Source organism: Rhipicephalus sanguineus, chromosome 4 (genome assembly GCF_013339695.2).
Source record: "Rhipicephalus sanguineus isolate Rsan-2018 chromosome 4, BIME_Rsan_1.4, whole genome shotgun sequence".
Classification (NCBI taxonomy): Eukaryota; Metazoa; Arthropoda; class Arachnida; order Ixodida; family Ixodidae; genus Rhipicephalus; species Rhipicephalus sanguineus.
In genome coordinates, this window is record NC_051179.1 from 170,681,858 (window position 1) to 170,705,529 (window position 23,672).

At 45.3% G+C, this 23,672-nt stretch overlaps 2 protein-coding genes across 3 annotated transcripts in view; one reads left to right on the forward strand and one right to left on the reverse strand.

Annotated features, from left to right (window-relative positions):
• LOC119390893 (A-kinase anchor protein 10, mitochondrial) overlaps positions 1–3,457 on the reverse strand; it is a 43,266-nt gene extending 39,809 nt beyond the window's left edge. The window contains exon 1 of one of the 2 annotated variants that reach the window (XM_037658598.2): positions 3,218–3,457. In XM_037658598.2, the coding sequence (XP_037514526.1) occupies positions 3,218–3,242 (25 nt within the window). In that variant the 5' untranslated portion in view covers positions 3,243–3,457. The remainder of the gene's footprint in view (positions 1–3,217) is intronic. The other variant, XM_037658597.2, reaches the window with a different exon arrangement.
• Positions 3,458–3,605: 148 nt separating this feature from the next.
• LOC119390892 (trafficking protein particle complex subunit 11) overlaps positions 3,606–23,672 on the forward strand; it is an 81,056-nt gene continuing 60,989 nt past the window's right edge. Inside the window, exons 1-8 of the mRNA XM_037658596.2 lie at positions 3,606–4,135; positions 6,986–7,155; positions 7,786–7,856; positions 10,642–10,756; positions 13,516–13,615; positions 14,817–14,890; positions 18,380–18,476; positions 22,590–22,723. Of these exons, the coding sequence (XP_037514524.1) occupies positions 3,929–4,135; positions 6,986–7,155; positions 7,786–7,856; positions 10,642–10,756; positions 13,516–13,615; positions 14,817–14,890; positions 18,380–18,476; positions 22,590–22,723 (968 nt within the window). The 5' untranslated portion in view covers positions 3,606–3,928. The remainder of the gene's footprint in view (positions 4,136–6,985; positions 7,156–7,785; positions 7,857–10,641; positions 10,757–13,515; positions 13,616–14,816; positions 14,891–18,379; positions 18,477–22,589; positions 22,724–23,672) is intronic.

Consider the following 23,672-nt stretch of genomic DNA (forward strand, 5'->3'; position numbering starts at 1 on the left):
GAGAGTCCATTGTAACAGAGACAAAGAGACCACTTTAAAGGAGGATCAAAAGATGGTGCGACCACCTTTTGATAACGCTGATGCTTTGGACCTGCCATTGAATGCACTCTATGTAGGGTGTGCAGAAAGGAAGCGGAAACTGTAGTGCACATCATCAAACAGTGCATAGGCCTCCCAACGCCATCGAAAGAGGCTGCCACATATCTACGGGCACTTTGTTTATCCTCGCACAACAAACACGCTGTGGGAGCGTGGAATGCAGTCACAGTGACCAAGCAGTGGCCGACAGAGTGGTGGACAGTGGCCCGACAGACAGACATATATTCTATCTCCACCTTCCTTTCTGGTACTTCTTCCTATGATTAGCTTTGGCTTAAGTTGTGGCATCAGCCCTTTTCATAGGGCATGGCCACAGCATCACCATTGTGTCCGATGATGACTGTGGTGACAACCTTCTTGTAGTTTAAAAGTAATTAGCGCCATGTGAACTGCTGGGCACTGCAGCCTTGAAGACATACCATGCAATGTTGACTTAATCTTTCACAGATACGCTAGGTCGTTGGTATTGGAAACAGCAAGGTGTGCAGCAAGGATGTAGCAAGTTAGGGCTACGTCAAAAGCAAGAAAACCGATGAAAAATAAATGTTTAAGGTATGTTGCAGACATGTTAATACAATTCTCATTGGACCTGTGCTAAGCAGTTGACACGTTGGGTGTTTTCACTCCGTGTCATTATGCTGTCCCCACTGCTTTATCTCAGTCAAATTTTCCAACTGGATGGATGCTTTAGGCACGAAATAGCTGATATGCTACGTTCAGTTCTTGTACAGAGTTGTTGCTTCAGTTCACATTAAGTAGACATGATAAAACTCAGCGAATGAAGAACTCTTTCTGTAGCTGTACACATTTCGTAATTCCGGAGATGCACAATATTTGGCAAAGCTAATTATAAGTGAACAGAAATAACTGGCACTTGAAGAACTTGCCTCAATGTTAAGGTAATAGGTGCGGATTAATTTTATACAAGTGAAAAACATACAGGGTGAACGCACAGTGAATGGAGTGTTATATGCTAGGTCTCCTTGCTTTTTGTGAATGCCATTCACACTGTGTATATGCTTGCAAATACAAGAATTTTATTACGTCAGTGATTCGCTTAAATGCTGCATTGCTTTTTGAGGAGGATCTAGGCAAGAACAATGGAGGATTGAGCACATCCTACTGATAAACTTGCACTGCTGCCACAAACATACATAATCTTGCAATGAAGGACAACTAGAGTTTCTAAAGAAAAGCTTGCTGAACCGGGGAATCGGAACATCGAGTGGCACACAGTTCTTCGCAGGAATGACCACAGTGATCTGGCAGTAAAATCCACCAGTGAAGCTCTTATATGTCATCCGATTGACGTTCTTTTGGGCAAACTAAGGGAAGGGGCTAATCACAATAGAGGAATTCAATCCCGTTGATTTTGTATCATTGTCGAAAGTATCTTGCGCAACTCTGGTACCTGCGCTCAGAGTGCTGAAATTCAACTCCCAGTGCAGGGTGAGAGTGAAATTTTGGTGACAACTGCAGACACCAAGTTCTGCCAACTGCAGACACCAAGTTCTACCAAGAATCTGCCCCATTACATATGGCTGTCTACGCGCCATAAGCATTATGTTACATGAAGAACTACAAAGAGAGAGAGAAAGCTAGTTGAAAGACAGAGGTTAAATGAAGGTTAACGGTTTGCTTGGTTACACACTGCTCTCATCTATAAACATGGTCTGCACCGAGGGATGGGGTAAGGCATATTAAATAGACGACTCATGTCAAAAGCCACGGGCAAAGGAAAGCAGCACCTATCTGGTGCGTTTTTTCCACCCTCAATTCCATGGACGTTTAGCCCTTTCTACAGTTGATTATCAGGGGCTGAAGGTCTCCCTTCCTTTGCTTGAGGGTGCCCTCCAGCTCGTGGGCTGCTTATGCGTGCACTTGTTCGTAAAGGGGAGTATGCATATATATGTACACGTAATTGCTGATCACCAGACACGTAGGGGGGCATCCCCAAGTATTGGAGACCTCCCTCCCCCCCACCTTTTCTGCTGGCCGTTGGCCACAACTGTGTCCTTGCAGCATTAAACAACCCTCTGCCCGCGCCCCTCTGAATTTCTAAAGCCCCGACTGTTCGTACGACTTCATCCTAGATGTGCAAGCATGACAAGGCAATGAAATAAGATCGCGTCACTAAAAATGGCTCGTGTTCGCAATGCGGCGCAGCTGATGTGAATCTGATACGATCGGAACACGAAGCGCTAGATGATGTCGTTCGCCGCTGTAACTCTAGCATGAGGGCCCAAGACCTTGGCAGCGACGCTAAGCAGGCAACGCGGAAAGACAAGAGCCGCATTCGGCAATTAGCGGTGATAAGTTCCACTCTGTAATCGGCGCGCGCACCATCGAACTGACGTGTTCCATTCATTAGTAGAATTGCCCGATAAAGCGCACGGTATGTAGAGACTAGGCCACAGCGAAGTGAACGTCCTCGCATTGCAAAAGGAAGGAAAAAGATTTTCGCAGCACCAATTCCGCGAAGACGTGCTCGGCGAGAACGCAACATCGCGATGTGTGTCACAAGGTTAGCGGCGGATGTGCTTGAAGGAAATGTTTACACCTGCCACACAACGCGACGCGCGATGCAAACATATATATTCGCCCGTCAAAACAAAAGTGCTGTCACTGGAGAGCGCGGGCCATACGCTCGCTCAAGTTTACGATTCAAAGCGCTCGAGTTTAGTAAAAGGGACCCGAACGCGGCGATCGAATGCACCGACACGCGCAAGCCGGAGCTGTCCTGTCACGAAACATTTTTCCGCGGAAAAGGACAAGTTCGTGCGTTCCTCCGATTTACCGCAACGGGTACACATCCCCTTAGAAAATAATCCGAGAAGCCACCGACTTTCTATAAGCAGCAACTACCCAACTTGGTGCGCTCGTGACGAGACGGTTAGAGAAGTCGTGACTTTCAAACTCCGCACACACGCGAGGTCGTCTACATTGTTTCGGCGGAAGAGAAAATTACGTGGAGATACGATAATTAACGCGGTGAAGGCCTCGTCGGCCCCTTTGCGTGCGGTACGCAAGAAGCAACACGGTGGCGAGCTGGTAAATACGTGACACAATCGCGCAAGTTTCACAATTTCGAATCCGCTCTCGGGCCAGCACTTCCTACCTGGCTTCCTTCTGAAGAGTGGCATCGCGTTCCAATGGCATTCGGCCGATCGACGCCGCAGTCAGGGACGATGCCGCCGTGTCATGTTCCAAGCTTCGGCGATTCCGCAGCCTGACTCAATTAACGGTGCCAGCCGGCCGCGGGCTAAACTAGCTGATGTGACGCGGTAACGCCTTCCTTCGAACGCCCGAAAATACAGATGACAGCGGCCATGACCACTACGAGGAATGGGTGTCGAGGTTAAAGAACGTTTTGTTTTGCTCGTTTTTTTCTTCCTTTTAATTGTGGTCAGCTGACTTGGCAGGGCGGCGCAACTGAGGACGAGAGTTTGCGCGTATTTTCTTCTTCGTCTTTTTTTAATTAGCTTCGAATGTGTGGTTTCGGGTCGGGAGGTGTGTGCGTTCTCGTGGTGGAGTGGGGGTTTCCTTCGTCATGAAGTCCAGGTGACGAGTTACGAGTAGACGGTTTCGGAATCGTGGTTTGTGCGGCAGGTGTGAAGGCGTGCCTGCCCAGTCTGCAGCATCTGGCGACGTCCGTCACCGCTGTGCCGCCACACGATTGTTGTGCGCGCAGTGCATTTGTTTTGTGAATCGTGCTGCCGGCTTTTCGCGGACCGCGAGCACTGCAAGTCAGCGGCTCGCCCATGCGACCGAGTGTGTTTGTGAAGCCTTTGTGATCCGAGTCGTCGAGAACAACCGCTACGTAACCACCATGAAACCCCTGGATATCGGCGAAGTACCCGAAGAGCTGAAGACCCGCCCCAAGGCGTTCGTTGCCTTCATCGGTTTAGAACCGCAGGCCAACAACATTCATGCCGCGATCTGGGACGCCTTTTCAAACAATCGCGGACCAGACCGGTCGCCACTGAACTTCGTGATCCTGCCGGACAAGCATGTCTTTCCGAAACCCAAGCCCAAGGTATGCGTGTAGAGGACACACGATGAGCTTCGGTTCGATGGCACATGTCATTTTTCCGTCGGTGCGTTCGAGTCGAGGGTGTGCTATCAGTTGGTTATTTGTTCGTTTCGTTACACGCGCGATGTTTACTTTGGAGTCGAAGTGACATGCTTCCTGCGGGTACGTTCTTATTTACGGCAGGAGGTTTCCGGTATCAAACGCCGAGGCGTAGGTGACGTCCACTGCTCTGGACTGGATTTCAAAGGTGGCAACTGCCGCATGTCATTCTGCCAACGCCTGCAAAGAGAAGGAAATCGTGTGGTACCACATGGTCGTTTTTGATCCCGATCAGACCGCCTCCTTTCCGCAAGCTGCATACGATCGAGAAATTCATTCTCGATCGTGATCGAAAGTGCGCCGTGTGATGTCGACATTACTATGTGCACCTTACTCGCGTAGTGCTTATACATGCATGCGCCTGTAGCCTTATTTGTTGAAATATAATTTCAGTGGCACTGTTTATCTCCTCTGAATACGGCCAAACCAGTATTCTATATGCACTGCCTGTACATGGCTGATAAAAACATAAAATGTATGAAAAGACAGTCATTCAAGACACATACAGTACCTGATTCCTGATGGTATCTCTCATTCTACTTGCATTTGTGTCCTGTGTGCCTTCCATTATGCACCGTGTATCGAATGTACCAACTTTCAGTTGTCGGAAATGTTTGTCAACCATGCCTCCTTTTCTCTTTGTTTTGTGAGTTCACCATTGGGAACCAACCATTTGAGTGTGTACAACAGTATCAATACCTAGGTCTATTACTAGCAGGAGAGCCTACTCACGAAAGGGAAATTCACTGAAGAATAAAGATGGGCATACCACAGGCACTCCCAAATAATGACAGGTGATCTGTCGCTGTCCCTAAAGTGGAAATTATGTGATCACTGCATACTGCCAGTTCTAACACATGGGGCTCTAACTTGGAGGATTACAAAGAAACTAGAGATGAAGTTAAGACCCACGACAGAGCAAAGCAATGAGTCAAGGTCCGGAGCGGGCCACCACACTGGTAGAGTGGTTACAGTGTTCGGCTGCTAACCCAAAGGTCGTGGGTTCGATCCCGGCCGCAGTGGTCACATTTCAATGGAGGCGAAATGTTACTGGCCTTTGTACTTAGATTTAAGCGCATGTTATACCGGTGTCACACAGGCACTTTTGATCGCAATCAGGGCCGATCCGGATTATGCTTGGTCAGGATCAGGTTCTGCTACACGGTCTCTTTTAATAGCAATCAGGCCTAATTGGGATCAAGACAGTGACAATCAGCGCATTGAGATTAGGCTCGTAATCACCATTTGACTGACGTCAGTGTGAAGCTCGATCCGGATTAGTCTGGAACGTGTAGCAGTGACCATTGTTGATTGCAATCAAGAAATCCGATCCTGATAGGCCCTAATCGCGATCAAAAGTTCCCCTGTGGCACCGGTATTAAAGAACCCTATGCAGTCGCAACTCTACTGCAGTGTAGTAGAGGGCTCTACAGTGCCCTCTACTACAGTGTGCTGGGCCCTGGAATAGGGGCTCCAACCACGGGAACCTTAGTTTGCCATTTGAATAAAATGTTTATTCCTCCTCCTTCACAATCATATTCTGGTTTTGGCATGCAAAACTCCAGAAATCATTATTAAGGTCAGGAGCGGTGGCCATGCTCGAAAAGGTCTTGTGAGACAGCTTTGCACCATACGAAAAAATGGTGCAACTGGCAGCGGCGAGGTGAGGTGAAATGAACTATGAACTATGGGGCGGGGGGGGGGGGGGGACAGGCCTGGTGTGCCACCCCCTAGCTACGCCCACTGGCCACTGGTGCTTCTTACTTAGTAGTGTGCACCAAGTGTGGAGCGCCAAGCTTCATAGAAGTGAAGTTGGGAATGAAAAATCCAAGTTAGCTACAACAGAGAGCATCATTTTGTGCGAGCATTTTCATTATTACCATTTTGTGTAAAGAAAGGTTCTCTTAAAAGGACAAGAGAAATAATTTTTCCCGTATTAGTAAATTACCCTTTTACAATAACAAAAGCACCACTCCTACCGCGAGAAGATGCCTGGTAAGCGAGAAAATGCGCAAAAAGGAAATGCTAGGGGTGATGCCACCTTGATGTTCCCGCACCAACTCACCATGATGTCATACGACTTTGATGGCGTCTGCTGGGGCCTACGTTCCTCTTAATCGATAAAAATGATGCACATTGTCTTTTAAGAGGACCATTTCCTAAACATATCAAGTTTCAGGAAATCTTGTTAACCCATCTTAGCCAAAATATGAAAAACACTTTGAAATCTCTGACGTTACGCTGACATCCATGTGCACAGACTTTGGTGCGAAATTTTAAAATTAGAGTTTGACCTTCATTTTCCCTTCTGTTAATAAACCTGTGATGGTGAAACTCATATTCATTACCATTTAAACGTGAAGCAATGAATATGTCAGAATGAACATTACAGATTGTAATTATAGGTGTCCTGTGCAATTGTGTTGCTACATTGCTTTAAGTGTTAATCATACAAACAGAAATAGGCATTTTGCTGTAATTTTTGCTGTACTGATTCCTGGCAAACTTTTGTGTTCCCTGTTTTTGCACCCTCAACTTCACCCCAGTGAAGTTAGAAGTAGCCCATCAGTTCATTCTGCCGATCCATCTTCTGGCTGTCATTCTCGCCAATGTAGTATCTCTCTGCCTCGTCACCATAAACGTAGCTGTAATGTGAAGACTGACTAATGCAAACGACAGTCGTGTATTTTTCTCGTGGCAGCTCGTACTGCCACTGGTCCCTGACCGTGTCGCATGTCGGTCGATGGCTTGCAGCACCCGTCGTACGAGTGGTACGAGGAGCGAGGTCTGCTCAAGAGCAACTGGCTGCACAAGCATCTGGCCAAAGTACCCGCAGTGGCCATCCTGTTCTTCGACATGGACTGGGATGACCCCAGCTGGGCCGACAAGCGCAACGACTGCTCGGCCAAGATACGCGCCCTCAGGTATGCGCACGCAACTTCCCACTCGTTTCCTGCCCACTTGCTTCTTACAAAGCTTGGGAGCCAGTGTCTTTTTGTCCGTCACACTCCACTTTATTTTACCTGTTAAACTCGGTCCACTCATTTGATTTGCGCTGTGCAGTGCGGGCAAAGCTGCTGCAGGACAGGCGAACAAATATTCCTCTCTAATGCACTGTCCTTTAGAGGTCACGTTTTGGGCTGATACAGTGAGACCAAAAGAGAAAGAGTGGCTTTGCAAACAGTTTTGCTTGCCAAGGCCAGCTCCAGCGTGACGTGATGCTCTCACCTATACTGAAAAAGCATCCTGCATGATGCTGCTTTGTGTGTGTACTTCTGAGCTCAGGTAGTGGGCTACCCAACTAGAGGGGACTCGAGATTGTAGCTTTTTACAATAATGTGAAGAGGGTGCAGTCGCGAGACTTCTTGTGCCGGAGTGCACATGCTTTCGTAGCTCCACAGTAGTTGCCATCTTGGCACTCTAGTAAGCTGGCTCTCACTGACCCTTTTCAGTTAAAACTGAACTCTTGGAACAAATATCACATGCTGGTAGTTTTGCATGTTTCACGAGTGGTTTATTGGTTTGGCGCCCTTTATTGTTTTTGTTTCTACCAGAGCTAGCCTACAAGGCAGGAACACCAAGGTGGCCTTGGTCCTGGTGCAGAACAACCTCTCCATACCAGTCGGTGAGTGCCCTTCATGTTTGAACTTTCTGTCTGCTGTTTTCCTGAAGGGGCTGTGAAGTTGCTCGCGTTTCTTGGGGTGGCAAGCTTCTTCAGCCATGGCCGGACTAAAAAGGCATGCTAGTGTTCCGTCTTACGGCCTTCGCGATCGAGTTCAACGCAATGGTAGCGTTTCTTCGTGGTTAGAGCCACTGCTCAACACGAGGGGCGCAGCGACCCTGCCGTAATTGTAGGCGTTTTTGCTTGTACTTGGGGTCTGGTGATATTTTTTTTCTTCGTTGCACGTCTACTTTTGCCTGGAGTGCAGTCGCAAATGCAACAGCTAGCAATGGCAGGGTCGTAGTGACAACACTGTGGTGCGGCGGAAGGTGTGAACAGACGCATTGAGAAGGCCGTAAGACAGAACGCTCGCGTGCCTTTCCAATCCGGCCGTGCTTCAGCCAGTGGAAAATTGCTTCATTTTGCAAAGGGCATCAGAGGCTTAGCAGATGCCCTTTGCCGAAATAGGTTAGAAGATGACTTTTAAGGGCTCGTTTTTCCTTGTTATTAATGAGAACTAACGGTCAACAATGCCAAGGAAAGTATAAGGGATGTTATTTGTAGTAATTATGATATAAATCTGAAGAAAGAAAAGTGGACGAAAAGATAACTTGCTGCCGGCAGGGACCCAAATAGGTTGGCATTAGATCTGCAGGTCTTCAAACGCAGCTGTCTTGGGCGAGTTGATACAGCCTCTTGACAGAACAAAACATGGCAGGGACATAATCACTTCTCATGGTGGTTATTATTAGTTGCTGGTAGATTGGACATGGGAAATTTCGCTTTTTTTTGTTTAGATATGATGGTTAAATGCAAAAAGCAGCATCTTCAGGCACATGTGTAAAGAAACTATCTGTTCATGTTTGTTACAGTAGGAACGGCCTTTGTTTGCCTGAACACTAGGATTATGATGTAACAAACTCTGCTTGCTTGCCATGTTGGTGTGGTGTCCTTAATTTTCATGTTTTTTGTTGTATTCAAAGCACATATGTCCCAATTGCTTTTCGGCATCTGTGATGATGCAGTGGTCTAGACCAAATCTCTGTCAACTTCCTAGGAAATTGACGGCACAGCTATGATGAAACACCTCCATATGGTATCGCATAAACCTGGCTGTATACCCAGAGCAAATATTTTGTGTGATCAGTTCCAAGTTTATTTTAAAAAGAAATGAAGGCAATGTGCGGTACAGTGTAAATACACTCTGATACAACATAATGCATTAGCCAGGAAACATATAGCGGGAAGTTCCGAGTCAGATTGGGAAATAGCGCTACTAAATAAGACACATGCATTGCACACAGCTCTACCTGAGAGGATTTTATTAATCGGTTTATGGCTTAACAAAGTTCTTGATGGAAGTCTGCGATGAAAAAATCCGTAAACGGGGGGTGGGTTCTCGAGCCGACATTTCGACAAGTGGACTTGTCTTCTTCAATGCTGGAACTGATTTTTCAGTTCATAAAAATCAGTTCCAGCCTTGAAGAAGACAAGTCCACTTGTCGAAACGTTGGCTCGAGAACCCACCCCTTGTTTACGGATTTTTCCATCGCAGCTTCCACCTTCCACTTCCTGCCATTTTTTGATGGAAGTCTGGTATTTCGTAAACGTGCCTCTGCCAGAACCAGACCATTTTCGAGCAGTTGCATGGCCTTACGGCAGCCTTCATCACCAAGCGCATTGACGTGCCTCTTCAGCATATCCAGCTCTGCAGCACTTCACAACATATCGGGCAGGAATGTTACGGGAACAACATGTGAAAAGGCGAATCTGCAGACACAGGTGTCTGTAGGTTGTTTGCTGGGAGCGGATGCCAGAACCTTTATATGCAGGAAAATGTATTAGTGAAGAACATATAAGCGGGGTTCTACTGTATTGAAATATCAGCTACTACGGTATGTGCTAGCATGTGGCAAAGTTCTCTCGTGCTGTAGCGTACTGAGCACAACATTACAAGACGGCTCAAGAGGATTCAATATTCGTTACTTCTGAAAGCAGCTTAACTATAGTACAAGCAAGGAAACAACAGAGGGGTGTGAGAGAATCAAACAGCAGTTCGTGCACAGACTTCACTTGTAGAGCATATGAAATTGTGACATACGTCTCAATGCCTCACCCCTTGTGCGCCAAACTGTGTAACGTGCTCCTGCTGATTTGTCACTTTAGTTGGACTGTTGTGGTACTGTAAGTAGAACACTTAGCTCATGTGTGAAAAAAAGGTTGAGTTTGAAGATTACTTGGGGATGTTTTTTCTTCTCAAACAAGGAGTTCTTTGATGACTGTGAATCCGACAGATCAACTGAATGAGGGCATTCCGCAAAGACCAATTTGGGATCCATAGTATGGTTACCACCATTAAAATCAGCAGAGGGCCTTTCAAAATAAAGGAGTTATATTGGGTATAGTTAAAATCTTTAAAATGTCGCCAGGACTCGCAGCTTCAAACACAAACTAGAAAAGCAGGGTGTGCAAGCATCTGTGCATATTAGGCACTTCTCCACATCTGACCTGAAGTGAACCATTATTTGTGCATGTCAGAAGGGGCACGTCATGGGATAAATAATATTTCTTCAGTTGAAGTAAATTCAGAATCTGCTACTGTGGTGTCTCATATCTCCTTTGTTGGCTCGAAATATTGAACCGAGTAAATCGATCGCTCAAATTTATTTCGTCACCCAATGCTTGAGTGGCTTTTGGACGTTGCATTGTCCGTTGTTGTCAGTGGCCACTTTTTGTCTTGCCCTACCAGGAGACAATGTGCTGGCCACAGAGCGGGCACATGCCCTGTGCAACGCCTGTGAGATCCCACCCAAGGCTCTGTTCGTTCTGCCCTACTCGGACCACCTGTTTGGCTTTATCCTGAGGTGAGCCACTTTTCGGTCAGGCTATGCTTATACCGCTTTCCTGTTCAACCATGTACACCTTGTCTCTGCCAAGGCGGGCATTAAGTGCTGTCCTTAAGTTGAAGAAATGCAACCATCCCTTTCTCTGAAGACAAATTCTGACACGATATCACTGGGCTAAGGCTCTTTTAGATCACCCATTGTTATTTTTCTCCTGAACTAGGCTTAATATAAATTTCAGCATTGTGATCCCATTGTGGACAACATCAACATTCATCCTAGGAACTTGGAGCATAGTCATTAATTTACTGTAAGCAGAGGCTAGTGCTTCAGGAGCTGATGCAGGGATGTTCTTAATAATAATAGCAACAAGAACAACAACGATAATAATAATAATAATAATAATAATAATAATAAAAAACTCACAGGCTCCCTTATGCACTCACCTAAGACGACTGGAAGGCGAAACCAATCTTCTTTTTCTTCTCAGTCGATGTATTGATCCTGCCCCGCCACTGCTCAGAAAAGCTTCGTGCACCTAATGTGGTGTTTTGCATTGCCTCCAGAATCAGAGGCAGCTCACCTGCTTTTGCATTGTCTCCGTGATCGGTCCACCATTGACCAAGCTATGAGGTCGTTTGATGACATCATCGGGTGACGTGATGTCACAAATTTTGGCGATCTGTGACATCGTGATGGCGTCAGATGGGGACGTCATCATGTGATGATTTTTTGCATCACTTGTGTAGACGCCGACGCGGGACGACAGTCAATTTTCGCGTTTGATGAGGCATATAAGGCCTTCGCCTTAATAATGATACACTCAAACCTCGATATAATGAACACAGAGATAACGAATTATTGGTTATAACGAAGTAAATGAAGAATAGTCTTGTCATAGATACAGTGCTACAAATAAACGTTTATAACGAATTTTTGGATATAACGAAGGTATTTTCGTGGCGGATGTCACTTTGTGTGTAATGAGGTTTGAGTGTAATAATAATAATAATACTTTTTCAGCTTATTTTTGTTGTTATATGCTCTCTCTCTCTCCTCTTACACATAGGCTAGCATTAATTTCATAGTCTTTCATGACATGACCAAAATAAGAAGTTTATTTCAGGACAGTTACCTCTAAACAATATGTGGGAGTAATCTCTCTTATGATTATGAAATTGGCTCTTTTGACAGTCTGTGGAATTCTCGCAACTGTGTGCCACCACTGAGGCTCAAAAGAACCAAGCTTTTTTCTGTCATGTTTCCCCAAAAGTGGATGATGCATGCCCATAAAACAAGAAAAACCAAAGCATTAATGAGACATATTTCAGTTTCAAGGTTGACATATTTGTCATTCATAAATTATTAGTGTCTACCCACCACTGTTTCCTAGTGCTGTTATTTGCTGAATTTGTTTTGTAGAGCTGCCATCTTTGTTTATTCGAGATCCTAGATAAAAAAAAAGTTATGTTCCCCAAAAAGCGACTACTTGGTTGTTCAACTGCACCACTTGTTCTTCAGCTGTTGTCATAATTTTAGTCTTTTTTTATGTTTAGATATGGGCCAGCCTCTTTGTTTTCTTTACATTCATAATGAAGATCTCGTAACTCCTTCACGCTTTCTGCTGCTGAAGTAGTGTAGTCTGCATGCCATAACTTTTAAAGGTGCTTCCACTGGGGCTAGTTGGTATGGCATACTGAAGTGTAGCGATGTGCTGCATAGATGTACAAAGACAAATGACACAAAAAACACAAAACGGCCAAAGGTCCTTGTCTGTTTTGTGTTTCTTGTGTCATTCGTCTTTGTGCATCTATGCAGTGCATCGTTACACTTCAGTATGCCATAACTTGCTTACCTTTGTTCCTGCAATTTTCCCTTGTACTATACCTTCACCTTCTAAACCACCGCCCCGCCACGTTGGTCTAGTGCTTATGGCGCTCGACTGCTGACCCGAAGGTCACGGGATCGAATCCCGGCCGCGGCGGCTGCATTTTCGATGGAGGCGAGAATGTCTGAGGCCCGTGTACTTAGATTTAGGTGCACGTTTAAGAACCCCAGGTGGTCGAAATTTCCGGAGCTCTCCACTACGGCGTCTGTCACAATCATATCGTGGTTTTGGGATGTTAAACCCCAGGTATTATTATATATTACCTTCTAAACCACCGTTTCTGGGTGCATATTCTGTGTATTTATAAATGAAATAAATATGGAAGACAAAAATTTCTGCGCTTGTCACCTTTCTGAACATTTAACTCAATCTGTGTCACCAATATTTGTTTTAATTGTCTCTTCTTGTACTGTGTGAGCGTTGTTTTTGGAAGAAGTGTGAGGTGTCGGAGATTCCCATTTCCCTAAGATATGTCCTGAGCTTTCAGTGGTCAACTGAGTGAGAAGCTTTGCTGCAGTTGATGACAAAAAAACAAAGGTTTCTTGTAACCTTTCTGTCAACAATCTCATGTGTGCGATGGGGTCCCTGGTGCCTTTTGTGAACCCTGCTTGTTGCATTGCCATCTCTTGTATTGTGAATTATGTGCATTCATGGTCTCCTCTCTCTCTTTTTTGCCCCCCCCCCCCCTTTCCCCCTCCCCATGGGTATAGCACACTGGACATATTCTAGTTAACTTCACTGCCTTTTCTGTATTGTCCCTCTCTCTCATTCCGTGTATGGTTTAACTGCCACTAAATAAGTTTGTTGGGCGACAAGTGCTATTGATATGGGCCTGTATGCAGTATGTTGAGAGTGCCTTGCCCACTGTTTCAATCACACTATGACCACCCAGGCTTGAGACGGCCTTCCAGGAGATCACCCAAGGCTACTACCTCAACGAGTGCAAGAGAGTCAAGGCTCACAAGGACTTTGCCAACAAAAACACCCACCAGGTGAGGTACCCAACACTGCCATCTGACGATGTACATTGGGTAAAGTATCGCGATGGATGTGGCTGGTTATAAAGACAAGAAAGCGCAAACCCCTAAGACCCACGTGCTTAGTCTATACTTGCTGGCTAGGACCGTTAGTAGAAGGGTACTGGGTCGGACAAGTTTGTAGCACTTGACAATAAATAGTTATTTGTGCACGATTTGCAAAACATCAGGACTTGCAGTTAGATGAAAGCACTTGCATCTGTCTAACTCCCATTTCTTCTTTTTCCAGGTTGTGCACGAATGATAGTTTATGCTTAGCAGGATCAAGCCCTCATTGCCTGAGTTTTGCAACAGTAGTCTTTGAAATCTCCCGGTAGCCTAGAAGAAAAACAATTCACTTGCTCTTAAAGGTACTCGCATGATGAGTGCACGCACTGTTCACACAACCAGCAAACTTGGTTCTAGTATGTGCTCAGTACAGGAGAGGGAAGCAGAAAGAGACAGAGTGGCGCAAGTTAAAGACAGCCAAAGTAGAGGAGGCCACATGAGAAGGAAATGGGCAAAACAAAGTGCTGCTATATTACAAATGACATCCCCATTGTTAGCAATACCTTTTCACACTTCGTATTAGTGCTGTGTGCTCCCATGCCTAATAGTGGATCATCTGGCACGCCTCAACGTGCAAGTTTACGCTGTGTTATCACACTTTGCACGTGCAACAGAGCTGTTTTTGAACGAGCAAATTACCTTGCCTGTTATAGGACCTATGGACACAGGTCCTATGTTGCTACATTTTGATGTTTCACGTGCGTTTTAGACATCTAATGTAGCTTTATCGTAAGAATGTTGGAGTAGTCACAACACTGAAACTCGCAATTACATAAGCAGATAAAAGCAAAAAGAAAAATTGGTAATGCAATGAAGAAGAGGAATGCTGTTGGGTTGTCATCACCAGTGCTTGGCCCAGCAGTGCTGCTTGTGCTCTGGACCTTTGCCTTGCTTCGACAGTTGGCCCTAGCACTGGTCAGAACTCAAGAAAATAAACCACTTTACAGTAGGAAAAAAGTATGAAGTTTTACAAACAGTGTTCCGAGCACTGTTGCCAATTTCCCACATTGCTTGAACCTGTTACCCTCTAGGTTGCTGCTTTTAAAGTGCAACGTTCTGAAAAGCGTACTCGTTTACACTTTTTTTCTGCCGTTTTTGTCTCATGCAGCAACTCCTCATTCGTCACCAGTTCAAGATCGCATTCCTGCACGAACTGAAACAGGACCCAGGTGTTGCTATTCGGTGAGACCTCAATTTGCTCGGGTAACCACTTTGGAAGGAAAGAGACAGAAGTATTGGGAAAGCAATCATGGGAACACTCTAAGCAAAAATTGGTGTCGTTGTAATGCTTCGCATAAAGTCCCAAGTGTGGTTAGGTTTTGTTATACCCTGTGCATGGTATGCAGTTGGTGTGAAAGAAACGGTGCGAGGGTAAGCATACTTACTGGATGTTGGTAGTGTTGGAAGGAGCGATTGGGTATGCCTCCTCCATGTCAGCTTGCCCAGTACCTGCACTAGGTCTCTGCATGGCTGAGCACTTAGGCAACCTGCAGGAATCTGCAGTGGGGGCAATTGCTGGCTGGCCGAGTCAACATGGCTGGAGACTTTGTGTGTGCTTGCCTTGCCGCACGCCAGCATGAAAGGTCACATTATCATAAAGTTCTTGGGGTGCATTAAAGCAAAGGACGAAGTGACGCATTCGCTCACCTCTGTGTGTGCTGTTCATCATGCTGGCATTCTTAAGTGAGTGTTTGTGTGAAGTGGTCAAGCCTGAATCATCATACTCGTTAATTTAACTTGTGACGAAACGTTTACTGCAACCGTTAGTGATAAATGCCACGTAGCTGTGTGCACGTAGTGTCTGCCAAAATTTTCTGTCTTCAAGCCTGCATTTAATGTTCCTTGTTTTGTGTTAAGATTATCTTTCATTGGGGTTGAGTCCCCCGTACATCTGTCTCTGATGATAGCCGTCTTCCTGGGACAGTTTTCTGTATTTTCTAAGGATTAGCTTCCTCGTGTGACATGCATGTGATGCTGGAAGTGTATGTGATAGTTAGACAGGTGTGATGAGAGATGGTGGGACTGCTTAATCTCAAACCTAATCTCTCATAACTCAAATCGCTTTTTTCTCTTTGAGACTTTGAGGCCATAACTGGTGTGCTGTCATGCACTTTGCCGTTAGGCAATAATGCCATGCATACTTGTTTTTTCTGTGTCTTAGTGACCAGGCTTCGCCGGTTAAAACTGCCATATTTGTTATTGCACATGCAGGTCGTCCCTTGATGTATCAGAACCTTCTTAAGTATTTCAGATTATTCTGAACTTAACATGACGCGAATAATGTAATACAACACAGAATGTATACGACCGCCGGTTATTACGCTGGGGTTTGTTAACTATGCACTAAAACTTCGATATAACGAACACGGATATAATGAAATATTGGTTATAACGAAGTAAATGAGGACTGGTCTTGCAATACATAGTGTTAGGAATATACATTTATAACGAATTTTTGGATATAACGAAGTTATTTTCATGTAAGATGTAACTTTGTTATAACGAGGTTAGAGTGTAGATCCAAAGATAAAATTTTTGCTGAGCGATGACTGTGCTCTCTGCTACTGTACTGTGAGTGTTCTTTGTTTTCCTGGGCACGGGTTTGCCCGACAGAGAGCTCATTTTTGAACTAATGCTTTGGGATGCCATGTTCTTTACTGTCGCTTCATTGTTATAACGAGACTAAATTTCTTTTCATGAGGGCTGTAATGCACAGTTTATCATGCTCACGAATAGCATATAGACATATTGGTCACGCAAAATAGCATGAATTTTCGCATATGTATCAGATGCATCAGTAAATATTTAATAAAAAAGGTATGTCTTTTGCACCGGAATATAGGGTGAACTAAATGAATTTGTTAAAGGGGCCCTGCAAGATTTTTCCATGTAATCGTCTAATGGCTTCATTAAAAGAGCTTATTGCCTCACAAATCGGCTGCCGCAAAAATTTTTAGAATCCGTCAAGTACGAGCGGAGTTACAGGGACTTGCCGCACGCTTCAAGCGCTTTCTCTCTCCTCTCGTACCAGCGAGTGCACTAAAAGCTACGCAGGGAGGGGGATGACAAGGGGAATAAGAAGATGCATCCCTTGGTCAGCTTGTGTCATTAACTTGAGCACTTTTTTAGGAGCTTGCTCGCCAAGCTTCTTATGCTCGCGCCTTGTCCTCACCTCTGTTACCGTCGGCGCGGCGGCACACACCATGCTCGGCGCAGCTGCGCTCTCTCCGGTGATTTCAAGAATGCTCACTAGATGGCGCCGCCGCTCAAGGCGGCACACACCACGCTCGGCGCAAGCGCTAGTTAGGTGACTGCTCGCTGGCCGCACCGCTCGTTTCGCTGGCTTCCTTTCTCTTCGCCGGGAGCTCACTAAGTGAACACTCTTCGTGGCCGCTCCGCAGCATGAACGGCAGCAGCGCGACGGGCTCGCAACGCAGCAGCAGCTCGGGAAGATCTCGCCTTGCCAATAACCAGCCGACACATGATGTCACGTTACGCTCTCCGATGTGTATCGTACGACTGCAAACGTCCCACCACCATCAGGGGCACTTGTATCGATGTTGCCTTCTCGAACTTTCCATTGCGTCCCATCATCGATGACCCCTTGGCAACATACTTTACTGATCATAAAGCAATCATCTTTAATGGGAAACGAGTCCCCAAGCTCATCGAGGGACGCCCTTCTTGTACTTTGTAAAAGAACATCTCTTGTGTATATGTAATGCATATAGTTCAACCATCATAAAGCAATCATCTTTAAAGGGAAACCAGTCCCCGAACTCATCGAGGGACGCCCTTCTTGAACTTGGTAAAAGAATATCTCTTGTGTATATATAATGTTTATAGTTCATCCAAATGTATATATACTTCATCAAAATGTATATAGTGCATCCAACCGTAAATTAAAAAAAAACATTGTGGATGTAATGTATGTATAACAACGTTGTCACGTCTATATATGATGGTAGAGGAATGTGCACGGAGCATTCGCGAGTTACCCGATCATCTCCGAGCAAGCTCCTCTAACATCATTCACTTCGTGGATATGGCGGTGATTTTTTTTTTCACTTTTTCTTTGAACGCATGACTTAAAGAACTTTTAAGTGTGAGCGCAAGTGCGCGTGCAGGCACGTGGCACCATCTCGTGGTGGCCACGGTATCTATGCAGTTCGCCGTGCTGAAATCAGCCAATGGCCGTGGACTTGGGTATATGCACAGTGATATGTGTATATGGCATCATTTGTTGAGAGAAGAGGGAGCGATTTCTAGATGACTGCGAGAATTAATTGTAAATTCCAGGCCGCGTGCTGCACTGTAATGCCTAGCTCACGTGTTATAAGGAGCCTCGACTACCGATCGGCAGTGTTTACTGACCATGCCGGAAAAGTGTTGCAGGGCCCCTTTAAAATTAAGTGAAAGTGCTTTGCTGTTGCAAATTTCACAAATTCTGTGTTTCTTTTACAACATTAAGTTGCATTGATTGATTTCTTGCCTCCTTTGTGAAATAAGCTAAAGAAAAATGGAGGTGGATTCACCGCAGACTTTTGCACATCAGAGGTTCTTTCAATCTGTTGTTTCAGCGCTGTTATTCCAAATGGGCCCAGTTTTCAACGGCAATGTTAAGAAGAACATGTCAGGGTTCTGAAGTTTGTGTCTTGATGTTCTGTGCAGCCATTACAAGCAGGCCTATGTTGACTTGCTGGAGCTGAAGACCACAGACACCAACATCCTAGAAGTCATAACTGTTGCAGGCATCCTTAACTACAAGGCGAGTTCTGATCTTCTAGTAGTATCATGAAGAGCATCAATGACTTTTCTGTGCACAGAAGTTACCTAAAAGTTGCTGTTCAGAATGGCCCGTCATCTTTTCTCATTTTTTTTTGTGAGCACATCAGTAAAGGCACTTAGGACTCATTCTATGTGTGCGCTGCAAGGAACGGGGGGGTGTAGTGTATTAACGTGACAACGTTAAAGAGCTCGTTTTGCAGACATTCCGGTGTCGGTGGCGGCGCCGTTGGTTGCGAGTGAAAAATTAGCGCTGTCCATGAGCGAAAAATCAAAGTTGAAGCAAATAAATAAATAATTTGAAAATCTTCAGTTTGAGTGGGACCGGGTATTCTAACCTGCGATTCCTCGCTCATGTGGCGCGATGCGTTCAGCCGCTCGGCCACCATGCATACATCCTCTAGCATACTAACGGTAAGCTATTTATATACAGTTGAACCCGTTTATAACGAACTCGAAAGTGTCGCGAAAAGTGGCCGTTATATCAGTAGTTCGTTGTATATGGACTCGCCCTTAAAAACGTGCGCTTAGCGGCCAAGCCGCTTTTTTTTTTCTTTGTGCACTTTTATTAAAGTGCTAACAACCCCTTCGGTGACAAGCTAAGCCTTTTCGCATCGTGAAGCGACGCCCGCTGCGTGCTCACGAGTGAATTAACCGCCTTTGCAATGAGCTGACACCATTTCGCCGAAGCGCGGTACCGCGACGTGGAGCCGATTATTCCTGGCTAGTTGCGTGCAGCGCGTCGCCTACTCGTGTCGCGGAGTCACTGCCGGGCCGCTTGCTGTATGCCGTATGCGCGCGTTTGTACGTTCTTCGTGCTTGCTTCACTCCGGACCGTGCACGGGTGCGGCGACTAGCCTCTTCGTTCAACGCGGCGAAAACAAGCATTTTCCAAGAAACGCGCACTCTACGTCTCCGCGATGCTTTCGCGGCCTTGCACGACGATGCGCGGCGCACTTCAGTTGTCACCTAGTCAAACAGGCTGTATACGCTCGCTGTCAGTGCATCGACGTTTCTCGGTTCCCGCGCCGCTCAACAACAGCAAGCTACTTTCGTTTCTACAAAGCGATGCGCACTTAAAAAAAAGCGGTCTCGCACGACGCGGCGGTGGCGAACTTGCAAACGGCAGCATGGCACGCTCGTACCGCCATCAATCCGCAGTGTACAGCGTACGCCACACGCAAAGCCGAGTATCTACAGATGACTATGATAAGGTTGTCGGCTATAAGGCATAATTTCACGTTCACCGACGGCCGCCACCTCGCCTTCGTTCTTTTCTGATGCTTATCCGCGAAAGGCATCGCCGCAATTGCGCGGAAGTCGTAATCACCGATCGACCGGTCTCTGCCGTTACCAAAAAGACGGACGACTTTTTGCGGCACATTGTGGCGTCGACGAGTTTAGGGACGCAGTGAACCTTTTTGCGATGGAAAGCTATCGCGGTTATCACTTCTTGCATTTATGCCTTCTTGCGTTCTAAGGCATTGTTTGGTTCATCACAGGCGGTCGTAGCAGCAGAGAACGGCGTCAGGAAAGGTTACCGTGCGAAAGCTGACCGCAAGGCTTCATGCTGCCTACTATTTTTTTTTCCCTCACTGCCATTCTATCACTGAAGAAATGCCTGGAAAGTGAGCGACCTCGCTCGCAGCATCCGAATTCTGCGTGCGGTGCTCGCCGATCTGGGTATCTTAATTGCGAGTAAACTGGAGTGGGGCACGCGCGAGCGCGCGCCCCTGTCACGCTTTAGAAGGCATGTCTTAACTTTTTTTCGCTTCGTATGCGCCATGTTTTTACCGCAACCGTGTCCGAAGTGTTCGTTGTAAAAGTAGGAGGCTTTGAAAAATGTTCGCTATATCTGGACGCAGCTTCAATGGTTAGCATAGGAAAATCGTAAGTGCACCCAAATATGGTTGTTATAACCGATAGATCGTTATATGTGGGATCGTTATAAGTGGGTTCGACTGTACACCATTTAGTGTTGGTGGTACGCACATCTCGGAGGTTCTTCAGCGGCTTCATTATCACCCACGAGATGGCGCAAAGGCCTCACGGGGCGCACTTTTAAACGGCATCGCCCTGCTGTGTGGCCGTGTTTTGTCGTGTCGCATGCATGGATATTGTAGCCGGGGGGCGTCGGCACTTTGGCTTTCTTTGCGGCACGGTTTAGGTCTCCACCAAGAGGCGAAGCCAGGTTAGCGATTGGGAAGGCGATATGAATATGGTCCGATTACGCTATCACATTCTATTCTTGAAAGCGAAGCTCAAGCAGCCTCCAAGTTTTTGACACCATGATGTAGAAATGTACAAACGAATGTCATATATAACTATGCAATGACTATTGGAAGAAGCACAGTCTGAATTAAGTGAACGTGGATGTACGTACTGGCTTTGTGTTGCTCATGCCTTAGAGAGAGCAGAACAATCACTATGTTCGCAGTGTGGCTCCACTAGAACGGGCCACATCACTTGCTATTAAGATGAGAACAATAGCGGAACCCAGAACAATAGGGGAGGCGCCAGAGTGTTCAGCTTGGCCGTACGTGCTTGCTCTGCATGGTGGTGGTCCTAGCAGCTCTGTGCAGTGGCAGCCGGCAGCAATATCTTGCAGGTAATTAGAGGCTGGTACAAAAACTGGGCGAGCCAAGATAGCTAGCTTGTAGCAATATGTGTGCTGTCTTCCTGCGCACCTAATGCAGGTGTTGCATTATCTCAAAGTTTCAGGGGTACACTGACCTGAGAGTCTATGCAATGCTACTTTTTTCTGAAACACGGCTGGTCACAGGTGTGAAAATTTTGTTCGAAATAACCAATGGGTATTTTTAGAGTTCGAATTCATGTGAGTTTATTTCTATTCATATGCATAGAACTTTGCCAGCACCATCCGTGCAGGTGAAGTTATCCTTGAATTCAAATTGAAAGATTTTGAATTATTTAGATTTTACTGGCTGCTGGATTTGCCAGTTTAAACAGGTAGAGCAGCTGCATGGCTGCTGTGTGGCATGACATTTGGTGTTCCAGCATAGTTCTTATCAAATTCATGTGCTTAAAGTGGTGTCGCCTGTTGTAGGTTATCTCTTAAGTAGTGTAAAGTCGTTACAAGTCATTGTTTACTGAAACAGTAGTTACGGCAAGTGTTAACAAGTAATCAGAGCAATTGATTAGGGATGGGTGAATATTCGGGCGTTTCGAATATTCAAACGAATATTACAGTGTTCGAATTCACTTCGATACGAATTTAGATTATTCGAAATTTCGAAGTATTCGAAATGAACGGATATATGTACACATTTGACCGCACATAACCCTTTGCAAAAGTGGTTTCACTGCAGCGTCTAGTTGCTGTGCCGTGAAATAACCCATCCAGGGGAAATCTGCACTGCCGCAAAGCCACACTTCAAGGTTAAATGTACATATTTTTTTCAGTTTAAAAGCGTGTTATGTGGGCTTATATGCGCTAAGTATAGTCATTTTTAAATTGTAACATATTGTACCACTTATAACTTGCACCCTACTGCTATTCAAATCTTGATACTATTCAAGGCTGCTTCCACTTCATTTCAAACCAAAAAAGTGACATTCAATCATACCTAGTTCCAGTTCCTTAAAAATATTGTGCAAGGGTCATGACGAAAATGCTCATTTTTCTTAATAATATGCGGTAAATACTATTCGAACTATTCGATTCGAAATTATTCAACCAAATCACTATTCACTTCGGATTCGCTTCGAACATCAAATTCACTATTCGCCCATCCCTACAATTCATATGTTACAGAACTAAAAAATTCACTTGATTACAGGATAGTATTGTGAATAATATAGTGCAGACACTGCTGCTTCATAATGCTGGAACTACAGTTGCACACTTCTTTTTCATACGCTGAAAATTTGGGCATGTTTAGCAGTTCTGTTTCAGTCGCGACACTGCCATGCATCTCACAGAGGCACACCATAATGACAACCATATCTGAGGCACCTTGCAGTGTATCGTTTGGTTTTTTCAACAGTCCTTTACAAGTCATATCACTCATACTTGCAAGTTGCGTTTACAGGCAAGCGTAGGTGGTGCTCACCTTGTTTATTGGCTCTCGTGCAGCTCTGCCAGCTGGCGTTCATGCAGAACATTCCACTGGATGCCATCCACCAGTTTCGACGTCACGTGGACATCTTCAAGGACCGCATCGGCAACCCCCGACTTGCCTTTGAACACAGTGCCTGGCTGTCCAAGCAGTGCGTTTTTTGTCACTGATGCATAATCACTAAGCAGCAACATTGAAAATGCAGAGCTACGTTCAGATCTGTGCTCACTACCGTGCACTGTGGTACAGCATTTTACGGCTGGATGGTTGGTTTACAGATTATAAGGTTTGATGTCCCAAAGCAAACCAGGCCATGAGAGATGTATGACAGACTCTACTGCACTTGCACAGATACTAGCACATCATATTTTTCTAAATTACTAATCTCAAGAAGAACCTCACTTTTATTCAGAGCAATGCTCCGCACTTGCTCTATTCATTTTCACAACACTGAGTTACAGCAAGTTGAAATGCTCAGCAAGTTGAAAGGGGAAGATAGATTAAAAGAATTTTACTCTAATCTCCTGGTTAGCTTGGTTGATAGAAAAGACCATACTTTGTCCTCAGATTGCTTGTATGCTTTAAAACACAGGCACCTAGGCCAGTACACAGTAAGTTGACTCATTCTCAGCCATTGGCAAGTGCTGTCATGATCAAGTGTGCAGAGGATTACGATATACTGCTCAGTATCGGTGTTCAGCAATTTCCTAAATGCACGGTGAATGAAGCTGCACTTTTAGAAATCTCTGGAAAATTTGGTGCACTTTGGTTTTACAAAAAAAACTAAAAAAAACAAGAAATTATGTGAACAAAAGAGGGAACAGCACAACCACTCATTAACCACTGACGTACTCTGGAAAAAAATACATATACTCTTCCTACTTACAAGCATCAGTGCTTGAAATGCTTGGAATACGCAGTTCTTACTATCATTAAAGGACTGGATTATTTTTATTTTATAGCACTTGATGGCATTTCTTTTTGTCACTTGCGCAGACATAGAACTGTTGGTTTACCCTTTCCTAAAATATATCAGTTGTTGGTAGATTGCATATGCAGTTCCTTGACATGATCACATTTTTTGAGCAATTTAGTTTATT